At 36.3% G+C, this 19,642-nt stretch overlaps 1 protein-coding gene across 1 annotated transcript; it reads right to left on the bottom strand.

Annotated features, from left to right (window-relative positions):
* Nucleotide 1: 1 nt before the first annotated feature.
* On the bottom strand, nucleotides 2-17,668 carry LOC124117541 (hematopoietically-expressed homeobox protein hhex-like). Its single transcript, XM_046479477.2, has 4 exons — nucleotides 16,876-17,668; nucleotides 3,171-3,358; nucleotides 1,902-1,952; nucleotides 2-1,417 (listed from the first exon to the last, which is right to left on the bottom strand). Exons 1-4 carry the CDS (start codon nucleotides 17,381-17,383, stop codon nucleotides 1,244-1,246), a joined length of 921 nt encoding a protein of 306 aa, XP_046335433.1. The 5' UTR covers nucleotides 17,384-17,668; the 3' UTR covers nucleotides 2-1,243.
* Nucleotides 17,669-19,642: the final 1,974 nt, after the last annotated feature.

Raw genomic sequence — 19,642 nt, 5'->3', positions numbered from 1 at the left:
AGAGAATTAAGTATCTTTTATTTACATACATTATACATAACTTGCATAGATTTACATTCATACCTTCACATACGACAATGTTAAAGCGGATCGTGTGGTCGTTAAATACCAACGGACACATATAACATTATACCACTGAACAATACTATGTACAAACATGGTAGCGGCAAAAGTTTAACAAAGCCCTGGGTGCAAAGCATTAACAAGACGGCTGAATACGGTAAATGATTGGCTTATATTTATGTATAAATTAGAATCATAGAGCAGTTGTGTACATGCTATAATTGTTTATATTCTGTCTATTTATTGACAAGGCATGTTTATTATGGAATGTATTTGATATGATGTATTATTGCAGTTGCGTGTTGCGACAGCACGTCACTTGTTGGCTGACGTTGAGTGGCGTTAAGTGACGTTCAGTGACGTTTAGTGACAATTGCATGTTCATTAAAGAGATACAGCCTGTTCCTTATCCGAACGTCAGTATCAAATAGAATGTCAAATGAAATAATGATGAGAATATTCGTTCTAAGAACGTCACCGCGGCGGATACAGCGTAATAGTGTAAGCCATTTTACACCCGGAACCCTTTCAATTATAACACAGTGGGTCCAGGGATCCTAAAAATTTATTATAAAATTATTGCTTATTTTAGTGTAAATGAGTTCGATACAGTAAATTCAGTTAATCCTCGTTAACTCGAAGTACTCGTAGTTCGAGACAAACGTTCTACTTGTATTAGACCGTAGTATCGGAAATTTCTACTGGCGGAACCACCAGTTAGAGATTATATCGAATTAAACGAAGTTCGGTTTAACGAGTTTCCTTGTATTATACTGCCTGCATTGCAAGGACACAATTGAATTTTCATCAAAACATGAAATATTCTTGTTTTAGTATAGTTTTCTAATGACCCTATTCAGGATTTGCTATATAAAAATGCAGTCCGCGTCTTATTAGTTTCGCTACCTTTTCCTCTTCCGAATGTAGGGCAAGTAACATGTAGCACTTCCGATAGCCTTTCAACTTGGCTTAATTTCTTCCGTAATATGGGCTTCAGCACTTTGAACAGTTTCTCTCAGTGCAATGCACCACCATCTTTGGTTTTTAAGTCACGCGAGAGTTCCTGTCAAGTCACGTGGGCGTCAGCATTTGTCTCACGCGTATGTATTTTTTCAATGAAATATTTCCTTGGCACAATCCCTTTTCAGAAGCGTAATTGCCCTGAGTTAATACCCGTTTCTCATGTTCCTTCAGCCTCGTTTTCCACGTCTATTTCATCCTCAGATTGCTCATCTTCCTCTTCTGACGTCTGGCCCGCCATTTCACAATCGTCTGCGCCACCCTCAGCTGACGTCACTTCCTTTTCTTTGTCTTCCGCCTCGTGTTTCTCGTTATCTTCACTCGTGGGGGTGTCCTGAAAAATGATTGACAAGTGTCATTTAAACGAACTCGAGAAGTAGATCAAAACAGTTAAAGAATTTGAATCATCAGACCGTTGATTGACACGACCGATAGCTTAAAAGTGCTTATGACTGAAACACATTTATGTACCAGTTACGCTCTGTACATGCTTACTGCATGAGTAAATGCATAATTGTCCTCTCGCAAAAAAAATAATAACATCTTTCTTATTCCCCTGATCATGTCAGTCATCAGAATATATGACCGTATACTTCAGTTCAAGAAATAAGAGGGGCGGCGGGTTAGCCTTGTGGTTAAAGCGTTCGTTCGTCACGCCGAAGAGCTGGGTTCGATCCCCGCATGGGTACAATGTGTGACACCCATTTCTGGCGTCCCCGCCATGATATTGCTGGAATATTGCTAAAAGAGGCGTAAAACCACTCACTCACTCACTCACTCAATAACAAATATATTAAACAAGTTGTTTTACTAAATACCTGTTTTAGGCGTCTCCATTTCGCCCGCCGATTCTGGAACCAGGTTTTCACCTACGAAAAAAATAAACAAATTCAGTTTCAAACACGAGATAAATACGCGTACTGTAGGTTTCCAAATGTCAATATTTAATTTAATATTTCAAGTAACACATAGGCAGCTCTATATTTCATTGGAAATATTCAAGTGCTTTTAAACAATAGAACACATATGGGTATATGTCATGGGATGTACATTAACATTTACTGCCTCCTGTCTTGTTTTAAATGTTTGTCCTGGCATCTTGGATAACTTTATCTGGGAGTAGCATGGTGCAAATGAATCTTTTCTGATGAATCTGATTTTAAAGTTTCTGTGATCTCACCTGATTGTATATCATCATATTCTGACTACGGAAATGCTCATACTATTGATCATTCGTTTGTAAGGTTCAGGTTTGAAATTATTTTGCTGACATCAACGCAAATGTACATGTCACAAGTACGTGTATTTGGTGTTTTGTTTTCCCTTTTTCAACAAACTAATGAATACAATATGGGGTGATTCTAATTGCCCCGCAGACAATGGTTGGAGAAATGAGTGAGTGAGTGAGTTGGGTTTAACGCCGCTTTTAACAGTATTCCAGTTATATCGCGGCATGTCAGCTTAATGTGGGAGGAAAGCCTGAAGTGATGCAGGCCCCAGACGTTTACCACTTCGGTGAAACCCACGAGCACGGGCATGGTGCTGACAAACCTAGAAACATAATCGGGGCGAACCGGAATTCGAACCCACAATCATAGGTTTCTGGCGTGTCCAAGGGACGCAACTCTGCACAGCGAAACGCGGCGCCTTAGACGACTGGGCCACCCGTGCCCCCTTGGAGAAATGAAGACATGGACCTCATTATTTAAAAACTGCGGTTAGTGAGTGAGTTACTGTCGCATTCTTAATTCTAAACTACTGGGCAACAGAACGTATACACTTGAAAATTGGATATGACCAAACAATTACAAACGTTATCAAAGCAGGCTGAAAACAGTCGCCAAAACACTGAACACGTAAGGTCCAAGACACAACTTTGATACCCGTACCACATACATTACCATCAAATAACCATTTCGTGTTTGCTTCATTTTTAGCCACTATCAAACATTGGTGTATACCGGCACTTTATATAGCATTTAAAAAATGGTAAAATCAGCGAGACAGGAAAATATTTTTCGCCCAGATATAACACAGATTACATGTCATAAATAACTAAACTGTTCCAACTAAACACTTTTACACACCTGTCTCTCGGTGAGCTGTAATACTTTAGCAAGTCTCTTCCTCTCCTGTGGAGTTAAGTATTTCTGAGTTTCAAACTTCTTCTCTAGCTCAACGGTCTGTTCGTTTGAAAACCGCACTTGACCGCCTTTTCGTTTATGAATTGGTCTTTGAATGAACGGGTTCCAGAGAAAGGGTGGCTTGGGGCCAACTGAAACAAAACATTATACCTTGAAATCACAGAATATCATGAAAGAAAATGCGTCTAATGTCTTTTATTAATAAATTAGTTTATGAATCTCGATAATACAAATTTGAAAACTTTAATTGAGCATTATTACTTTATAGATCAAAAGATCAAAGAAATTTATTGTATAATTGCAATGCTAAAATATCTTTACTAATTGTTTGCATTTCCTAAATATAACCTATAGGGTTCATATTTTCTGATCCATAATTATTTATAGGGAGAACAATAGTTGGAGGTCAAGTTTTCGTAATTTCCTTTGTTAAAACTAGACCCAGTAACTTTTTCCGAATCAGGCGCCAGCGAGACTCATTATAAAAGAACCAGTCTGACAGAGGGTTCAGGTTTCACCCAACTCGGAAGGGTCCAAGTAAAACGCTTCAAAGGGAACCTCGTTTTCATTTCCAATACTATTTCCCAAACGACAAGACATTATATAAGGAATTGTAATAAGCATTGTTAATGTGCACCAATTACTACAATATGCGTGCGCCAGTCCTTAAGCAACGAGGAAATATTCTGCCCCCAAGTTCAACGATTTCCTACGCTCTAACTTGGTACTTATAGGCTTGTTTTGTCAACGGAAGACTGCTCAGCGAGATAAGAAGTAGAATTTGTCTGAAGCATTTTAGTTCCAAGCTCAGAACGTCCAAATGAATCAGATAAAGAGATTTTTAGATTGGACACATGTTATCCTAACTTACACATTTTGACTTCTGTGTGTTTAACAAAGATACAGATATAATATTGGGATCAAAAGCAGACTGAAGTGAAGTCTTAAGTGCTCGTTTTGTGTCATTGTAGGCAATACTTTCGTTTTGATCTCAGTCGGAATAGCCTTTCATTTTTATCCTGAACGTTTTGTCATTTTGAATGATTTAGGGGAAGGGTGGGGTGGAGTGGGGTAGGTAATTGGTAATTGTTTTGTCTTGCGTCGATGTTGGTCGATAAAGGACAACATGGTGATGCTTGGTTTGTTTTCAGTAACATGGTTTAAATAGCAGATGAAATTTCTATCATAATTGAAATGGAATTCATTGTATATTTGATCACACATGCAAAAAACACGAGAAGAATAAGTGCGTAATTATAATAATATACGTCTGTGTAGAAACAATATAAATGTTGCACGAATACCAACATGGGTGCACGTGCACCTATAATATGTATTTACAGAAGTAATTGTTGATGTACACATTCGTCCTTGTCAATTATGTGTTGTACATCATATTCATCTTGCCCCTTCTATTCAATCCCACGGTACATTCAGACAATCTAAGAGGTTTAATCGATAACATAGGAAGAGACTGAACATACATTATACAACATAAGCAGAATATTTCCTTTATTTTAAAATCATAATCATAATCACAATCACAATCATAATCATCATCATCACCATCAACATTGTAAAACTTAACCACAACCCGAAGAGAAGAGATCAGGGAATGTGTCATAGCAATTGGTAAATTTCTTGTCAGAAATAAGTCAACCGAGATGCAAATACCTTCTACATTTCCTTCTTTGATATCATTAACGTTCACTCTGGTCGCGGGTGAAATAAACACTTTAACTAGAGACCCGTGAGCCCTGATAGTACAGGCCATACGTGACAAAACAAACACATTTCACACTAAAATTAGCACCAAGTGTCAATCATCTTGACCGTTTCCTCCGAAATATACATTTTCAAATTGTCATCTGTTTTAATGCAGACTATTTCAAGAGTTACTGTAAGGGCACTCTTATATGCGGAAGGCATTCAATGATAATCAGAAATAAACATGAGTGTTTATGTCATGTACATGTACGCGTGTTACTCTTTGTTCCTTCTTATCATTGCATTGCAGTCCATCTTCTAACAGAAATATACAAGCGTCAATTTCACCCACAGAGTAGACACTTCAGATATGTGCTACCATGATTGTTCCCATATATCGCAAAGTACAGACACGATTTAATCATTAAACTCTAATTTGAGAAAATTGAACATAAGTGCTTCTTTAGAAACAGTTGGTGCTACTTAATGTCTGTGGAAGTCACACCCTCCCCATGTGAAACTGGTGTTGGCATATATTGTCATTGTTATCGTTATTATTAATTATGGTTTATTAATAATTCAATATCGTGCAGATGAAATGCTTCAAACTTCAAGTTCCAGTTTGGTTTTACAATATATCTTTTATTATCTATGATCATATAAAATAATGAATAATCTTTTGAGTGCCGTTTTCATATAAATGCTTTCGAGTTTTAACATATTATGTGCATGAAACTGCTTGATTTGATTCTAATTCAAAATTGAAATATTTTGTAAAATGACCTTTCTATGTTAATTTGCTCTTTATCAGGATGTTTGACTTGTAAAAAAATCATATTTGTTGTGTTATTTAAAGTTGTTGTGATATCCCTGTGAACAAGATCACAGTTTGAAATTGTGTATGGCGAACATAATTCAAAAGATATATAACATATATTGTAAAATTTAAATATTATCTACACATTTCATAACGAAAATCAAACATTAACAAAACTATATAGAATTCGAGTGAAGCAAATATTCCAAATGACTTAGTTTCAGGTTAGTTAATAGTTAATATAGAATTTACTTTATACTAATCGAGATCTAACACCATCGTTTTGCATACAATCAGCAGAATGCATACAAGAGCTATTTACCACCTCGGGTTAAAAGTCAGATATTCTGCAAAACATCTCCTGTTGCTAATAAAACTGATCTTAATATATTCCACATAACAGATTTTGCGAAGTAAACGTGATAACCACACAATAAATGTATTTTGTTTGTTGTTCAACTCCGCGCTCAATAATCAATCAGCTATGCTTCATTTAATCATGTTTCTGTTGGATTATGATACCCTCTTAATAGCTAAAAATATGAGTCGGGTTTTACATGTAGTATTAAACTATGATGCACTTTGTCAGTTCCGCACATACAAAAATGGGCACGTGTCTTCCTTATATGGTTTTGGATTCTACCGGGCAACAGTAAATAGGAACTAAAATGAACGCACAAAGCAATGTAAATTTACATTGAAATATCAAATAATGATCAAAATGGACATACTTGATATTAATGGTTGTGACAGCTGATTGTGCAGTTTTCCGACAAAAGAACAAAATCAATTAAAGAGTAATATGATAAGTGTACGCGTGCAGTTCAAAAGTTCGATATCAGATCAAAATCTGAATTCCTTAAGTTTAGTTGTGCGGGCTTACAGGTCTGCAAGAGTTTTCTTCAGACAAAATCAACGTTTGGTGGATGTACAGTTCAAGTCAATCAACAGCAGCTCACATCGTCATGAACAACAGTCCCATCCTAAGTATAAAAATCAACGGCATAAAAACACTTAATATCCTGCCCCATCACCAGTTTTAAGCAGAGAGTTCTTGTAGCTCTGGAAAGGGTCTTGTCGCTTTTATTTAGATTATTGTACATCCGTGGGATTCTCTTTGGGGATTTCAAGATTTTCACAATTAAGGTTGTATTTTGTCGTTTTGTAAATGATGTTTGGTTTGTTGGTTCATGTATTTATTTTCAAGGGAACATGTCTCAAAACTTAAAGAATACACTGTTTTGAACTGCTCCCTTAGGACAGGAGCAGTTGGCAGACAGCGAAAAAAGGGAAATCATATTATAAATATTAAGTAAGTTTAATGCCAATTATTTGTCGCTTTGAAATACAAATTGATATTGTATCATTAATTTTACGTTTTGTTTTCATATTTACATATGTTTGGGTGAGATTCCTAATTTAGCGCGTGATCAATATGTCAAACACAACACATTGCATATTCAAGCGATCGTACAAAATGTATTTTCATGCACTGAAATACCATCCCTATAATTACTGAAATATTTCCAGGGCGGCGTTGGTAATACCCAAGCACAATGATTATGTCCAAGACATGTGGGAGCCAGTTTCGGATGATATATATTTATATATTTCAAATTATGACATTGATATCTTATGATGAGATAATGGTTGAATGTCAAATCTTTGACATTATGACATAAACTTACTATATTGATAAGATGTGAAAGTAATACCGTTATCATAGCTGAAAGGTAGATAATTACATTTATTATCAAGTGCGCCGTTTATTATAAGCAATGACGATCAACGACATGTGACGGTACATCGATTAACAATCGTAATATTTTCATCAAAATGTCACAACCTTGGTCAACGCCAAGCAGAAACATTGAGGTTACAAATTCATTAAAAAAAACTGAAAAAATCCCTGTAAACATAAAAACGACAATAAACGCAAAAATTAAAAGTTTGACTTTTGACATTTACACTTAAAAATATTTCTTTTGTTAATCTGGACGTAACGTACTCAATCTAAAATGAATTTGAAAATGATCCAATTCTGTCAAACCATAAAGTTTACATGAAATTTCATTACCTTCACACTATTAACAGACATTGGTCGGCTGCGCTAATCTTTGGCTTATCGAGGGCGCCGCCCGACTATCATACCGATAAAAACAATTTGAAAGTTATCCATATAACCCTCCATGTCACCCGCCAAGTGCCATCAATGCAGTCATCTACTGGGACTTGGCGAGATTGTTTGACGGCGTGTCAAACACCCAGGTACCACACGAACCCCTCCCGATGTTTGTCAATAATGAAAGCGTTTCAGACGTTAAATATCTGGAAAAGGATTGTGTAGACATAAATTTGTACACACAATCATTGTATATAATCCCCAATTGTTCAGTGTATTGATCGTTCTTAGGACACAAGTGGTTTGAATAGTTTTTTTCGTAGCTGGGAGTCGAAGTCTGGAATGACAGATTAATATAAATACAAATAGTGTTTCCCTTGAGAACTGTTTGACAGATATAAATCCATGTATCATAATTATTGCAATGTTTGGTTCGTAATGGATTTGAATGAATGGTATGTGACGCTTTAAAGCAACGCAAAGATTAAGGTCTTTTTACTTGATCGGGGCAACCATGGTTTCAGTGAAACATTTGAATACTGTTTCGACATAAGCAGAAACACTGCCAATCTCTAGATCTTCTTTGGGTTCCAAATTGAAAGCATAGCTTTTTAATAACAATAATCTTCTGTCATATTCGTGTGTTTCACGTGGGTTCTAGGTGGGTTGCACGTCTGTGACCTGTCGCACTTTGGGCTTCTCTACTGCATAAGTCAAGCTGTGAAACTTGAACCCCAACTAACTCACTCACCGCTGTCAGCTGGCGTTATGACGATCTTAAGGTGAACATTGACACACTGATATATTTGTTATGTCCGAACATAACATTTATAACTATGGTACAGAAATAACCTTTGGCATAACTATTATTTCGCTTTATGCAGTTTACTTGCAAAGGGATAAACAATTTACTTTGTATCATATTGATAAATTCAAACTATCTTATGTTTGGATGAACATTTTAATACATGCCGTTAAACTAAGCAAAGTGTAATGGTATGGTGGGACATTGGACTATTATTTTTTTTTAAATGCCTTTGTTTTCTTCTCGTCCATCAATCGAGAAGAATGAGAGATGGAGGTTTAACGTCTCACTGAGCAATAATACAGTAATATCTCAAATAATGTGCCTCACATATGCTACTCAAAAGAAGTTAAGGAACACATGGATTTTTCATATTACTATAGTTAATCTGTGAATTAGGATATAGACGAATTTTATTGATGTCACACTATCATACCTTGCACAATACACTAATATTATACTGCCTGATACAAAATGGAAATAATATTTACTGCGTTTTTACCACATGTCAACATTGTACACATTGTACACACTGACTGAAACAAAATCATGAACATCGACGTTTTATAGCTAAACTACCTAACTCCGGGCTGTCTAGGGTTTACTATAACATGTACTACTACTGATGCTGCTGCTACCGCCACTGCTACTGATGCTGCTGCTACAACTACTATTACCCCTACTACTTCTACCACTACTTCTACTACTACTACTACTACTACTACTACTACTACTACTACTACTGATAATAATAATAATATTAATAATAATAATAATAATAATTGTGATTGGCAAGATTGAGGAAACATATGGCAAATAGGCAGACCTTTCGCTTTCGAAATGTCACGTTTGCATCCCAAGTACCATGTTGTTCGACTCTCCATTGTTTTCTGTGCCTTAGGTTTGGTACCTCCCAATCTGGGAGAGTACCCGGGTTCGCTACCAGGAATACAGCCCTCCTGACAATCCGTGTAATGCAGAAGTCTGCAGTGTTGGGGAGTCTTCACATTCTCCGAAAAATTCTGGGTGGGTTTGACTAGGCAGCGCTTCCTTGGAGAGGTCCCATTCGCTGTCTGGGCTGCGTGTAGAGTGGGCAAGGACCCTGAGCTGAAGATGAGCCTAGCCAGCCTGACTGTGCCAGGATCACCCAAGCCCTCTTTGCTGCATTTTTCTATTTTAATCTGTACATAATGATTATAAAGATGATAAACTGGTTTATTCATCTACCAGTACGCATACAGTTTCGGGCTTTGTTTACACTCTCCGGATGGTTATAGTATATCATAGTCACTTCCAATTCAGTAGAAATACATCCGCCAGGAAATCGTAACGCATAATGCATAATGGGGCGGAAGGATTCTAGTAGAAATATCTCATGCATCCTGTTCTTATTATACGTGTGAGGATTCACTAACACCCTGACTGCTGAATGGCCATTTTCGTGGGAAAGACTAGTGGATGTATCCGAAATCATATCTTTCTAAAACAATATTTTCTCTAAAATAACTGCGATCTTCCAATAAATCGACAAAGGACACAACTACCACCTTGTTTGACACCGTGTTGGCAATGTCCAGGATGCATATGATAAAAGTTCACGATTTGTTTTTTATCCAATACATACATACATACATACATACATACATACATACATACATACATACATACATACATACATACATACATACATACATGGGGAATATCTAAGTAAATAGCATACTACTACGGATTCGAGTGCACACACACACACACACACACACACACACACACACACACACACACACACACACATACATACATACATACATACACACACACACACACACACACACATACATACATACATACATACATACATACATACATACATACATAACATACATACATGGGGGAATATCTAAGTAAATAGCATACTACTACGGATTCGAGTGCATATACATACACACATACACACACATTGAAGTTGGTAGAACATAAGGATTTTTTTTAATAATCAATGTATGAACTGCCGTCTTAAATCCTCTTTGATATATACGTAATCGGCTTTCAACAAAACCGTTTTGTCACAATCGCGGAATGGATGTGCACGCAGCTTTCCCCGACCGTGTGTGCCTCTTTCTGTACCGAATGATCACTGTCGGGTATCACATGGCGTGTGGTATGTTCTTGTTGTCGGTATAAGATTAGTCTCAGCGAGGTATGAAAACAGGAGATATTGTCAACAGTATCATAAACACTTGCCATCTCCTGCATTTCTTTGGATTCATTTTTATCAACGTGTTGTTTATACCAGTAACTTGACTTTAGGTCAGTCCGTCCTTTCGGTTCAATAAGTTACAAAAGGACGCATAATGATATGCATAATCAATAGGAAGCCATTATGTCGTACTGACAGTGTGTAATCTCCTTTAACAATTTACCAATACATAATGAGATCTAAGGTGAATTTCATATGGATTAACTTTTTAACAGACTAATTGCATATTTAAACGCTGGATCACACATTGCAAAAAGCCCGAGGCACAAGAAATACGTGCTAGGCCATAAAGACAGAAGTTATATACCCTTCTCATGTTAATAATGCATATTGTGTTGACATATGTTTAAAGCAACCTTTTTTTAACCGAGTTCTGTATTCCTGTTGTTTAAACGGTTGACAAGCATAATGTAAATCGATAATGACTCGAACTGAGCAACTCATTAATGACAACATAATTACTTTATGAATATACATTAGTTTACACGGCAGCGTGGTCTATCGGGTTTAAGTGTTAGAATGATGGACCTGCATTTAATATCAACAAAGGGTATATAGAAGTACTGCCAGAATTGCCAGTTTAGTCTCTCTCCCAGACTCAAGAGAATAACTTGCAAAAGGAGTCCAACTCAAGTCTAGAATGATTTGGCAAGACTAGATTGCCCCAGCACTTGGCCTGAAATTAAGGATTGTTCTCAGCTCCATTTGGATTTTTTTTAAATTTTATTTTGAAGTTATATGTTTATTAATAAGATAACTTTATTTCTGGGTCTAAATGTCAGTCTATTGCCAGTACTGCAAGTCATGTTAATACTGCCATTCACGAAATGAACGTTTTTCAATTCCCCAACAAAACGATACACTGTCGTGGCCTCTTTTCATATAAATGCGGTATTTGTAAGAACAGATAAAGAACACAATAAACACCTTGCCTTACACCAATTTGGCAAAATAGCGTAATGGACACGCATACGTAATCGGATTAACTCTGGTACAAGATTGAGTCCATTTAACTACTTGTTGTGTCCAACAATGTCCACTTGAACCTTATCATGGTCTTGAATTCAAACAGTGGTCATCGGTCTGCGGACACGTGAATTGCATGCCTGACCAACATGGCAAAACAAGAACGTTACCTGCGATGACTGGACCCGTATCTCGAGACATCGGTGACTCGTGGCCACATGGCTAAATAGGTAAACAGTGTGGGGCTTGCTTTATGAACTATCAGCAGGTCGGTGATGTTATACAAAACGTAGCGATAAACTCGACAAATTCACAAATTTAACATTGTTTGATTGTTACATGAAACTGTCTTTCATGTAGACGTGCACTATGACGCTAAAACCCGAATGTTTATCTCACGTGGTGATTTGGGGCCCCAGTCCGCTTTTTTGTTACCCATATTTTGATTCTACTGCAATGTCTTAACTATCTGAGAATGAAAGATTCCTCTCGTAAATTGGTAGTTACTTTATCATAGACCAGTTAATGGCTGTCTATCCATGTTGGATAGACATGTTGGCATAGAATCTGGTTTGTATATCCGCATGAAATGGGCAAATGTAAAACTAATCAACATGGGCATACATATAGGAAATGCTTATTTGGCAATGAAGAATAATTTATCATGACATATGACTTATGTCGGTGTCAGTTATCATGAAGGAACACCTCGTCAAATAGAAAACAATCACGATTTCAGAACACAATGTAAAACAATAGGAATAAAGAGATAATTTAAGATAATTCAAATATTGGTCAGTCGAATGTTTTTGCATAAAGGAATCATTCAAGTATAACAACCATCACTATCATACCAACCATCACTTTGAATAATTTAGTTTCCGTATTCAATACATGCGGGTATTTGTTAGCAAACATTATGTTAAAAGGTGAACAGTCAACGCTCACATTCGTTTATTGCAACGTTGAACGAGGCGTTGGGTATAAATCAAGTATCCAGGGTGATGTTTCTGGTCGATACGTTGAACGTATCTTAAGTTTACCTTACGAATTTAAACATTGGTAAAGTCATCTGTGGCGTCGTTAGTAGTGTGCACATGACTAACAACACATATATGGATGCTAAATCGTTCATTTGCAAGGCATGGGTTTGTTTTATACAGAAGCTGTTTGCTTCTTATGCTAATCGTGTTTACTAACACTCTTAGCATGTCACGAAATTAAGATGTAATTTATTATACATAACTCTTGACCCATTTTATGGCGTCTGATAACCCTAAATGTTGAAATAGGGAAATATGTCACGTTTGCGATTATTGCATTGTAGTAGTTTGTAGCTAATTATGAGCAACCATAACCTATTTGGTTGATATTCTGGTATATAATATATATATAATATCCGAAGTAAGAAAACTAAACTGCCGGGCAAAGTATACATATGAAAATTGGATTTGAGCAAAAATTTACAAACATTATCAAAACGTTACTAAGCTGAAAACAGTCGCTGAAACACTGCAAACTTAAGGTCCAATACGCATCTATGATATCCGTATCAAATATGTCACCATCGAAAAAACATTTCTTGTTTGTTTCATTTTAACCATTATCAAAAATGGGTGTGTACTCTCGTTTGCCCGGCCTTTTGTATTTGAAATTACATTGCAGTGAGGGGACATCGTAATAATCAACAACAAAATGTGTTTTACCTGATCGCTGTATGTAACTTGATACATTTAATATCAAACTAAAGATTTTAGGGGTGAAATAAATTGATGCCTAATAAGGTTGGGCTCAGAAGATTGTGTAGATATGTATTATCTGTTAAACATTGTTCAGTGTTACGGTTCTCTGTACTATTTGTTCATATATAAGTAAATCTTGCTCTATCTTCGAATTCTTTTGCATTGGAAGAGTAGAGTTATATACATTTTGAATATGAAATACCTAAATTAATTTTTCATCAAGGGAAAATTCACGTTTGCAAATATTAATGGCGTTTTGTAAAACATACGTTACTATATGCCGTTGAAAGATATCTGTGTTCTTTTTTCATATAATAAATTCGAGATTGGCATAATATGGCCTAATATCAACGACAAAAGGGTGACATGAAATAAAAGTACTGAGAAACTACGCGTGCTAAATATAATAAAATCACTGTATGTGCTTACAATCTCAAAAGGAATTGTTAGAAATAATAATACTTATTCGAATTAAATCATGCCGAAAATAGAAAAAAACCAATTATGAACAGGACCAACCGAAGAGACCGGCAGTGGAGTGAATTTTCTGGCACAAGTAATCAGTGTTCGAGTCAAATACGAACGATAAAGAGCTATATAATTTTGGATTGAATTTTTTTCAAGGGCTATCAAGAGCCTTGTGCAACTCACGTTTTAAATAGATTTATCACAATTCCAAATGATGGTTTGCAAATTTGTCTAATACGCAAGGAATTACTACAGTCCACAGTCCTCGATTGGGCTGTGTTTGCTGTTTATGTGCAATCGGAGATGCTTTCATACAGGTCCTGATAAGGCACTAGACCCAAAGCAAAGTCAGACAATTTTGTCAAACAATTGTTGGTTGAACGAGGTGTTGGGTGTCACTTCAAAGGAAATGTTATGAAATCAACACAAAATAAACATATCTTTAATAACTCAATATTATGAGCAGTTGAGAGGTTGTCTGGACGTTTAATGGATAAAGTGAATGGGATGGGACACCTGTATTAAAATGATATCTACCCGTATCTGATTTTGTGATATATTGTCGATTTCGTGTGCATGCATATATTATAGATATTCCCCATCTATGTTCAAACGGTGTGTGGTGACTTAAACAAGTTAAGGTTTTACAAAGCAGTTTGTGATATGAAATTTTATGTTTACAGGGTTAAAAAGAGATATGATATTGAGAGAAATAATACCAGGGACCATCAACTTAGGTGGAATACTGATTCATTTTTATATTTTCACCAATATTACATTACAAGTTATTTTGTCATTTATTCTGAAAAAATGTTTTTGAATAGATAGTTTCATTAATCGAATCTGCATGTTATGTAGTTCATATTTGCAGTGGAGTCTTTATTCGGGTTTCTATCTGTATATCGTCGTCATTTCTCTTAGTATTTCAATATAGATTCTAAAGAAAAAAGCACTGCCATATGCGTTCAAGTTGACAATTCCTCACTTAAACGTCTTAACTTTCAGGAATTGTGGAAATAAAATATTTTGGACATAATATCAGCTGACATTTTAATTATATATCAATGTTATCATATAATTCTTATCTTCAAATATTAAATCCAAGTTGTGAATGTTAAGACAAAAAGATGTATTAATCATTTTGCATATGTAATGCAGGCAAAATATAATCACATAAGTTTTAGGTGTATAACGAAATAGAATATGCAGTATAAAAATCGATGGAACAGATAATATCATTTTACTTTAAGGAACTATTAAGTTCCACCTCATCATATTGTGTTCATTGACCTCCCTACACACAAATGCACCTTCTAGTGTTAAAAATCGCAGATTTAATATCAAGATTTCGCTGTGGGAAATTTTTATGTGTCCTTACTCTGAAATTAATCTCTTATCACTTTGGTGTGAAAAGCAATTTAGCCGGATTCATTTTACGATCATGCCCGTAAAATAGCGTTATGCGTTGCTTTTCTCTTATTCTTAAAGCTGATACCAAAGACATACCCTGAATTATGAGCTTTGTAGCAAATGAAAGAGTATTTGGAACCCCTATTACCAGAAAGGGGTGTTTGGGGTTAGAACTTATAATCAGATTGAGGAACGCGCAAGGATCAGAGCAAGGCTATAGAGTGTTGGGGGTGAATGAAATTTTATATGCCTTTTCAATTTGCTGGGTGGTTGCTTTTGAGCACAGAGCCGTTTTTCAACCAAGCTATTTTTTAGCTCTTTGTTGTTATTAAAGTTCTCTTCAATAACGATAACATGGTTATGAAAAATACATATATGAACATTAGGATGGAAATGGATAGTTCAAATTGGAAGAATATATACCTTTGGGGTGGATGATGGTCTTTGAAATGCCATAGTGGGGGATTCAAGTAGATTGTGAATGTAACATTTAAGATTTCTTAATTATTATTAATAAATTGCATACCGTAAACGGTGAGAAATGTAGTTTAAAATATAGATATAATGACTTTAGAAAATATATTATTATTGGAAATAGCTTAATATAATTATTCATGTAGTGTAGATGAACATTACATATTGGCGAACTCCACGAGTCTGTTTCAGGTACATTTTTAATAGCTTACTTTACATAACAGCAAAATGATCAAACATTGGTCGATTATGTCTCCTTGATAAAAAGTCACTACATAAAGTCATGGTCGGATCACACACTACCCGAGACTGTGTTACTGTTTTCTCTATGAAACCAGTTACGTCTATATAAATTCAACCGAATGAATAAATATAAACAGAGAGTGACTATTTGATCACAAAAAAGTACATGAGATATTTCACAAAGACGTGGGATGATTTACATAACATGCATAGAAAAAACGGGCAAATAAAACACCGGTATGACCTACATTGGAATATATATTGCTCTTGGGGTGGATCGTGACACGCATAAAATATGTCTTTCTCAGGGTTCAGATTTGTCATACTTGTTTGCTTAAGTTATTTAGCAAATATGAGAAAGTAGTCAGGTAGATCCTGTGTGTTTAACGGGCATTTCAGGATTTCGAATATGTATGTACACCTATGACCATCTTGAGGAGGTTATTTTGTCAAGGTATTTCCGTAAACACATCACGCCGCATTGTCGTGTGATGTGTTCAGTTATCAGAAACCCCGACACCTTCTTCCTTGTTTTAAGGGTACATTGTGTGCATGAAGTGATTATATCCGCATACAGCGTTAGTATATGTGGTACACATCGGTGCGGATGTTCGCAGGTTAACGAAATTTAACTCACCTTTTGAAAACGCATGATGTCTCCCGTCCAACAAGGCATACTCGTGAGCACGATATGGAGGAAAGGGGTACATTTGACTGAGCAGAGTTCCGTTGTAAGCCATTGGCGTTGTGAGGTAACTGTGTGATAGGAGGGAAGGGTCGTACACTGCCACGGGCTTGTATAAGTTCGGAGGTGCAATTGTATGTGAAATTGGACTAGATTGCAGGGCAACTGGGTTGATAGGCGTAGGTCTTGCTGGTGCAGAGTTCGACACAGATGAACCAGTCGTATTGCCTAAAATGTCATCAATTCGGAACGACGTCTGTCCCCCTGGTGAAGTGTTGCCGTGGTGTTGTACCCCCGGGGGTGATGTCTGTAGGGTAGGGTACAGCGTTGACAGCCCCCCTGGAAGGATATGGTGGGGATGCTGCGCAAGAGGATGCATCATGGCGACGTTGGCAAATGTCGTCTGCAAGTGTCGTCTGCTTCCGTACGAATTTCCAGGGGAAATATTTTCATTAAACATTCACTGAAGTATGTGCCAAAGACGATCCAGATCCACAAAAGCACGTTTTGAACGGCCGAGGCAATCACTGAAATGAAATCAAATAATACAGTTCACTCCATTGTTCTACGAACATCGCTCATTAAATTATGTCGCTTAACTGCTCACAATACCCGTTATATCTTCTACTCCTAAATTTCCGTGTTATTAAAGGCCCTTAAGTGACTACATCTCGTCACATGTCGAGACGAAGCCACCACACGGAGGTGGGAGTGGCGATTCGACGCTATCACTGTGAAGTGCTATCGGTAGATGCTTATAGGTCAGCTCGAATAATTAATGGCATCTACCCATGTTCGTTTACCAGGACCTGATTGATGACATACTTTGACATGGACCCCTCACACCCCTGACACTTCAAATATGGACTCTCCCCAAGAGGAAAGGAGCCCGTCGTCAGTTACTGCCCAATTCGTATAAGAAGTGGGCGGATCCAACAAGCATCAATCACGCTATAGAAAGTTTTCAACTGTTCCGCTGCTTATTGCCACGCCCCCTGTTTAAGATAAGCTGAAATCAGCAGTGGGATACCTACAGTGTTTTGTTAAGCTTACTTGTTAACCACATCCAACACGGACGCCTAAGTCGTTCACTCGCTAAGGGTTTCTTATATAACTGTGTACACTACTAAACTTGGGGCAATTTCGGACAAACATTCAACAACTCAAAGTACATTAGATGGTAGGTTTTCAAGGTTACCTTGTATTAAGTACGGTTGAGGAGGTTAATGAAGGGATATTTATAATAGAATGAACGTTTGGGGATAGAACATAGAAGAAGGTAATATTATGGTCGTTCTGGACATTTTTTAAACGACTTAAGATTAACGCATACATTTTTTATTTAATTGCTGAAATTTGTCCAGTTTATAGCATGGAGATGATCTTTGGGTGGACAGTGTACATTAAAGTGATTGGTATGTAGGACAACACCATTACAAAGTTTGGCATAGAGTGCATAGTACCTTCTAAATGGGTATTAATGTTAAATAGCATATAGTCTCGAGCACTTGATTTTTCTGCTTGTAAAATAAGCATATCTGTATGAGTAAAATTTGAACATGGGATATTTTCAAATTGGTGACAAAAAATCATCAGTTGCATTAATTTAGTTACACTAATTAAGAAAGTAGAGACAACATATACCTTTTTTATAACCAATAATTCTTATATAGATGGAGCGAATTTCCACTGCTGGGATTGAGGATCCTAGTATGTATATCCGATATAGATATCAGATTTCTGACAGAGGATGTTAAATGTCTCATGTTTCACACATCAAAATTTGATTATTTGAAATATATTACGTGTACATATTATTGTGTAATATGATGCGTACGTGTACATGTGTGTCATGTATATGATGCTTACAACGTGTACATATATGCCATGTATATGATGCCTACAACGTGTACATATGTGCCATGTATATGATGCTTACAACGTGTACATATGTGCCATGTATATGATCCGTACCACGTATGCATATGATTGTGCCATGTACATCACGTAAACCATTAATATCATGTGCATCGCATCTGCATATGTGTCATGTCATGTATATGATGCGTACCATGTGTACGCTTGTCATATATATGATGTGTACCATGTGTGCAAATGTGTCATATATATGATGCGTACCATGTGATTAATGTGTCATGTATATGATGCGTACCGTGTGTTCATATGGCATTGTCGTGTATATAATGCGTATCTTTTTTACCATATGTTGAGATATATATAATGCGTACCATGTGTACATATGTTATGTATATCATGCGTATCATGTGTACATATGTGTCATGTATATCATGCGTGTCGTAATTCATGTATGTGTTATGCTTTTTGCACCATTGACTCTGAAAAAGTCCAAAATCGACGAAACAATGTATTAAGGGATAACACTCAGTCTTGCATTTTTTTCCATATTCATTCCATATGACATTGAAGGATATCTGTTAAATATTTTTCGCTTAAGATAGTCTGATTTATTTTAGCAATATGTTATGTTTTACTGGTTGGGATAACAACATGTTATTATCTACAGGAAGCACTGACCAAAGACAAAGTATGAAGTCTTCATCGGTTATTAGGTGCTTTTTAATCATCAGCTGTATTTACCATCTCATTCACACACTTTTTACTTACTTCTGAGCCTTTTTTTAAACAACACAATGTCATATCGAAATATTCTAAAATTGAAACACCAATAATACAAGCT

The sequence above is a fragment of the Haliotis rufescens genome, unplaced genomic scaffold (genome assembly GCF_023055435.1).
Source record: "Haliotis rufescens isolate VD_foot unplaced genomic scaffold, xgHalRufe1.0.p SCAF_12, whole genome shotgun sequence".
NCBI lineage: Eukaryota > Metazoa > Mollusca > Gastropoda > Lepetellida > Haliotidae > Haliotis > Haliotis rufescens.
The sequence above is the reverse complement of the archived record's forward strand: the minus strand, read 5'-3'. Positions and strand labels throughout refer to the sequence as shown.

Excerpts from the sequence above, each read along its gene's own strand:
- LOC124117541 (XM_046479477.2), bottom strand. The coding sequence starts at position 17,383 with ATGTTTAATGAAAATATTTCCCCTGGAAATTCGTACGGAAGCAGACGA. Across the intron at positions 3,359-16,875 it reads ACATCATGCGTTTTCAAAAG|TTGGCCCCAAGCCACCCTTT; the intron begins GTGAGTTAAATT and ends GTTTTGTTTCAG. Across the intron at positions 1,418-1,901 it reads AATGGAGACGCCTAAAACAG|GACACCCCCACGAGTGAAGA; the intron begins GTATTTAGTAAA and ends ATCATTTTTCAG.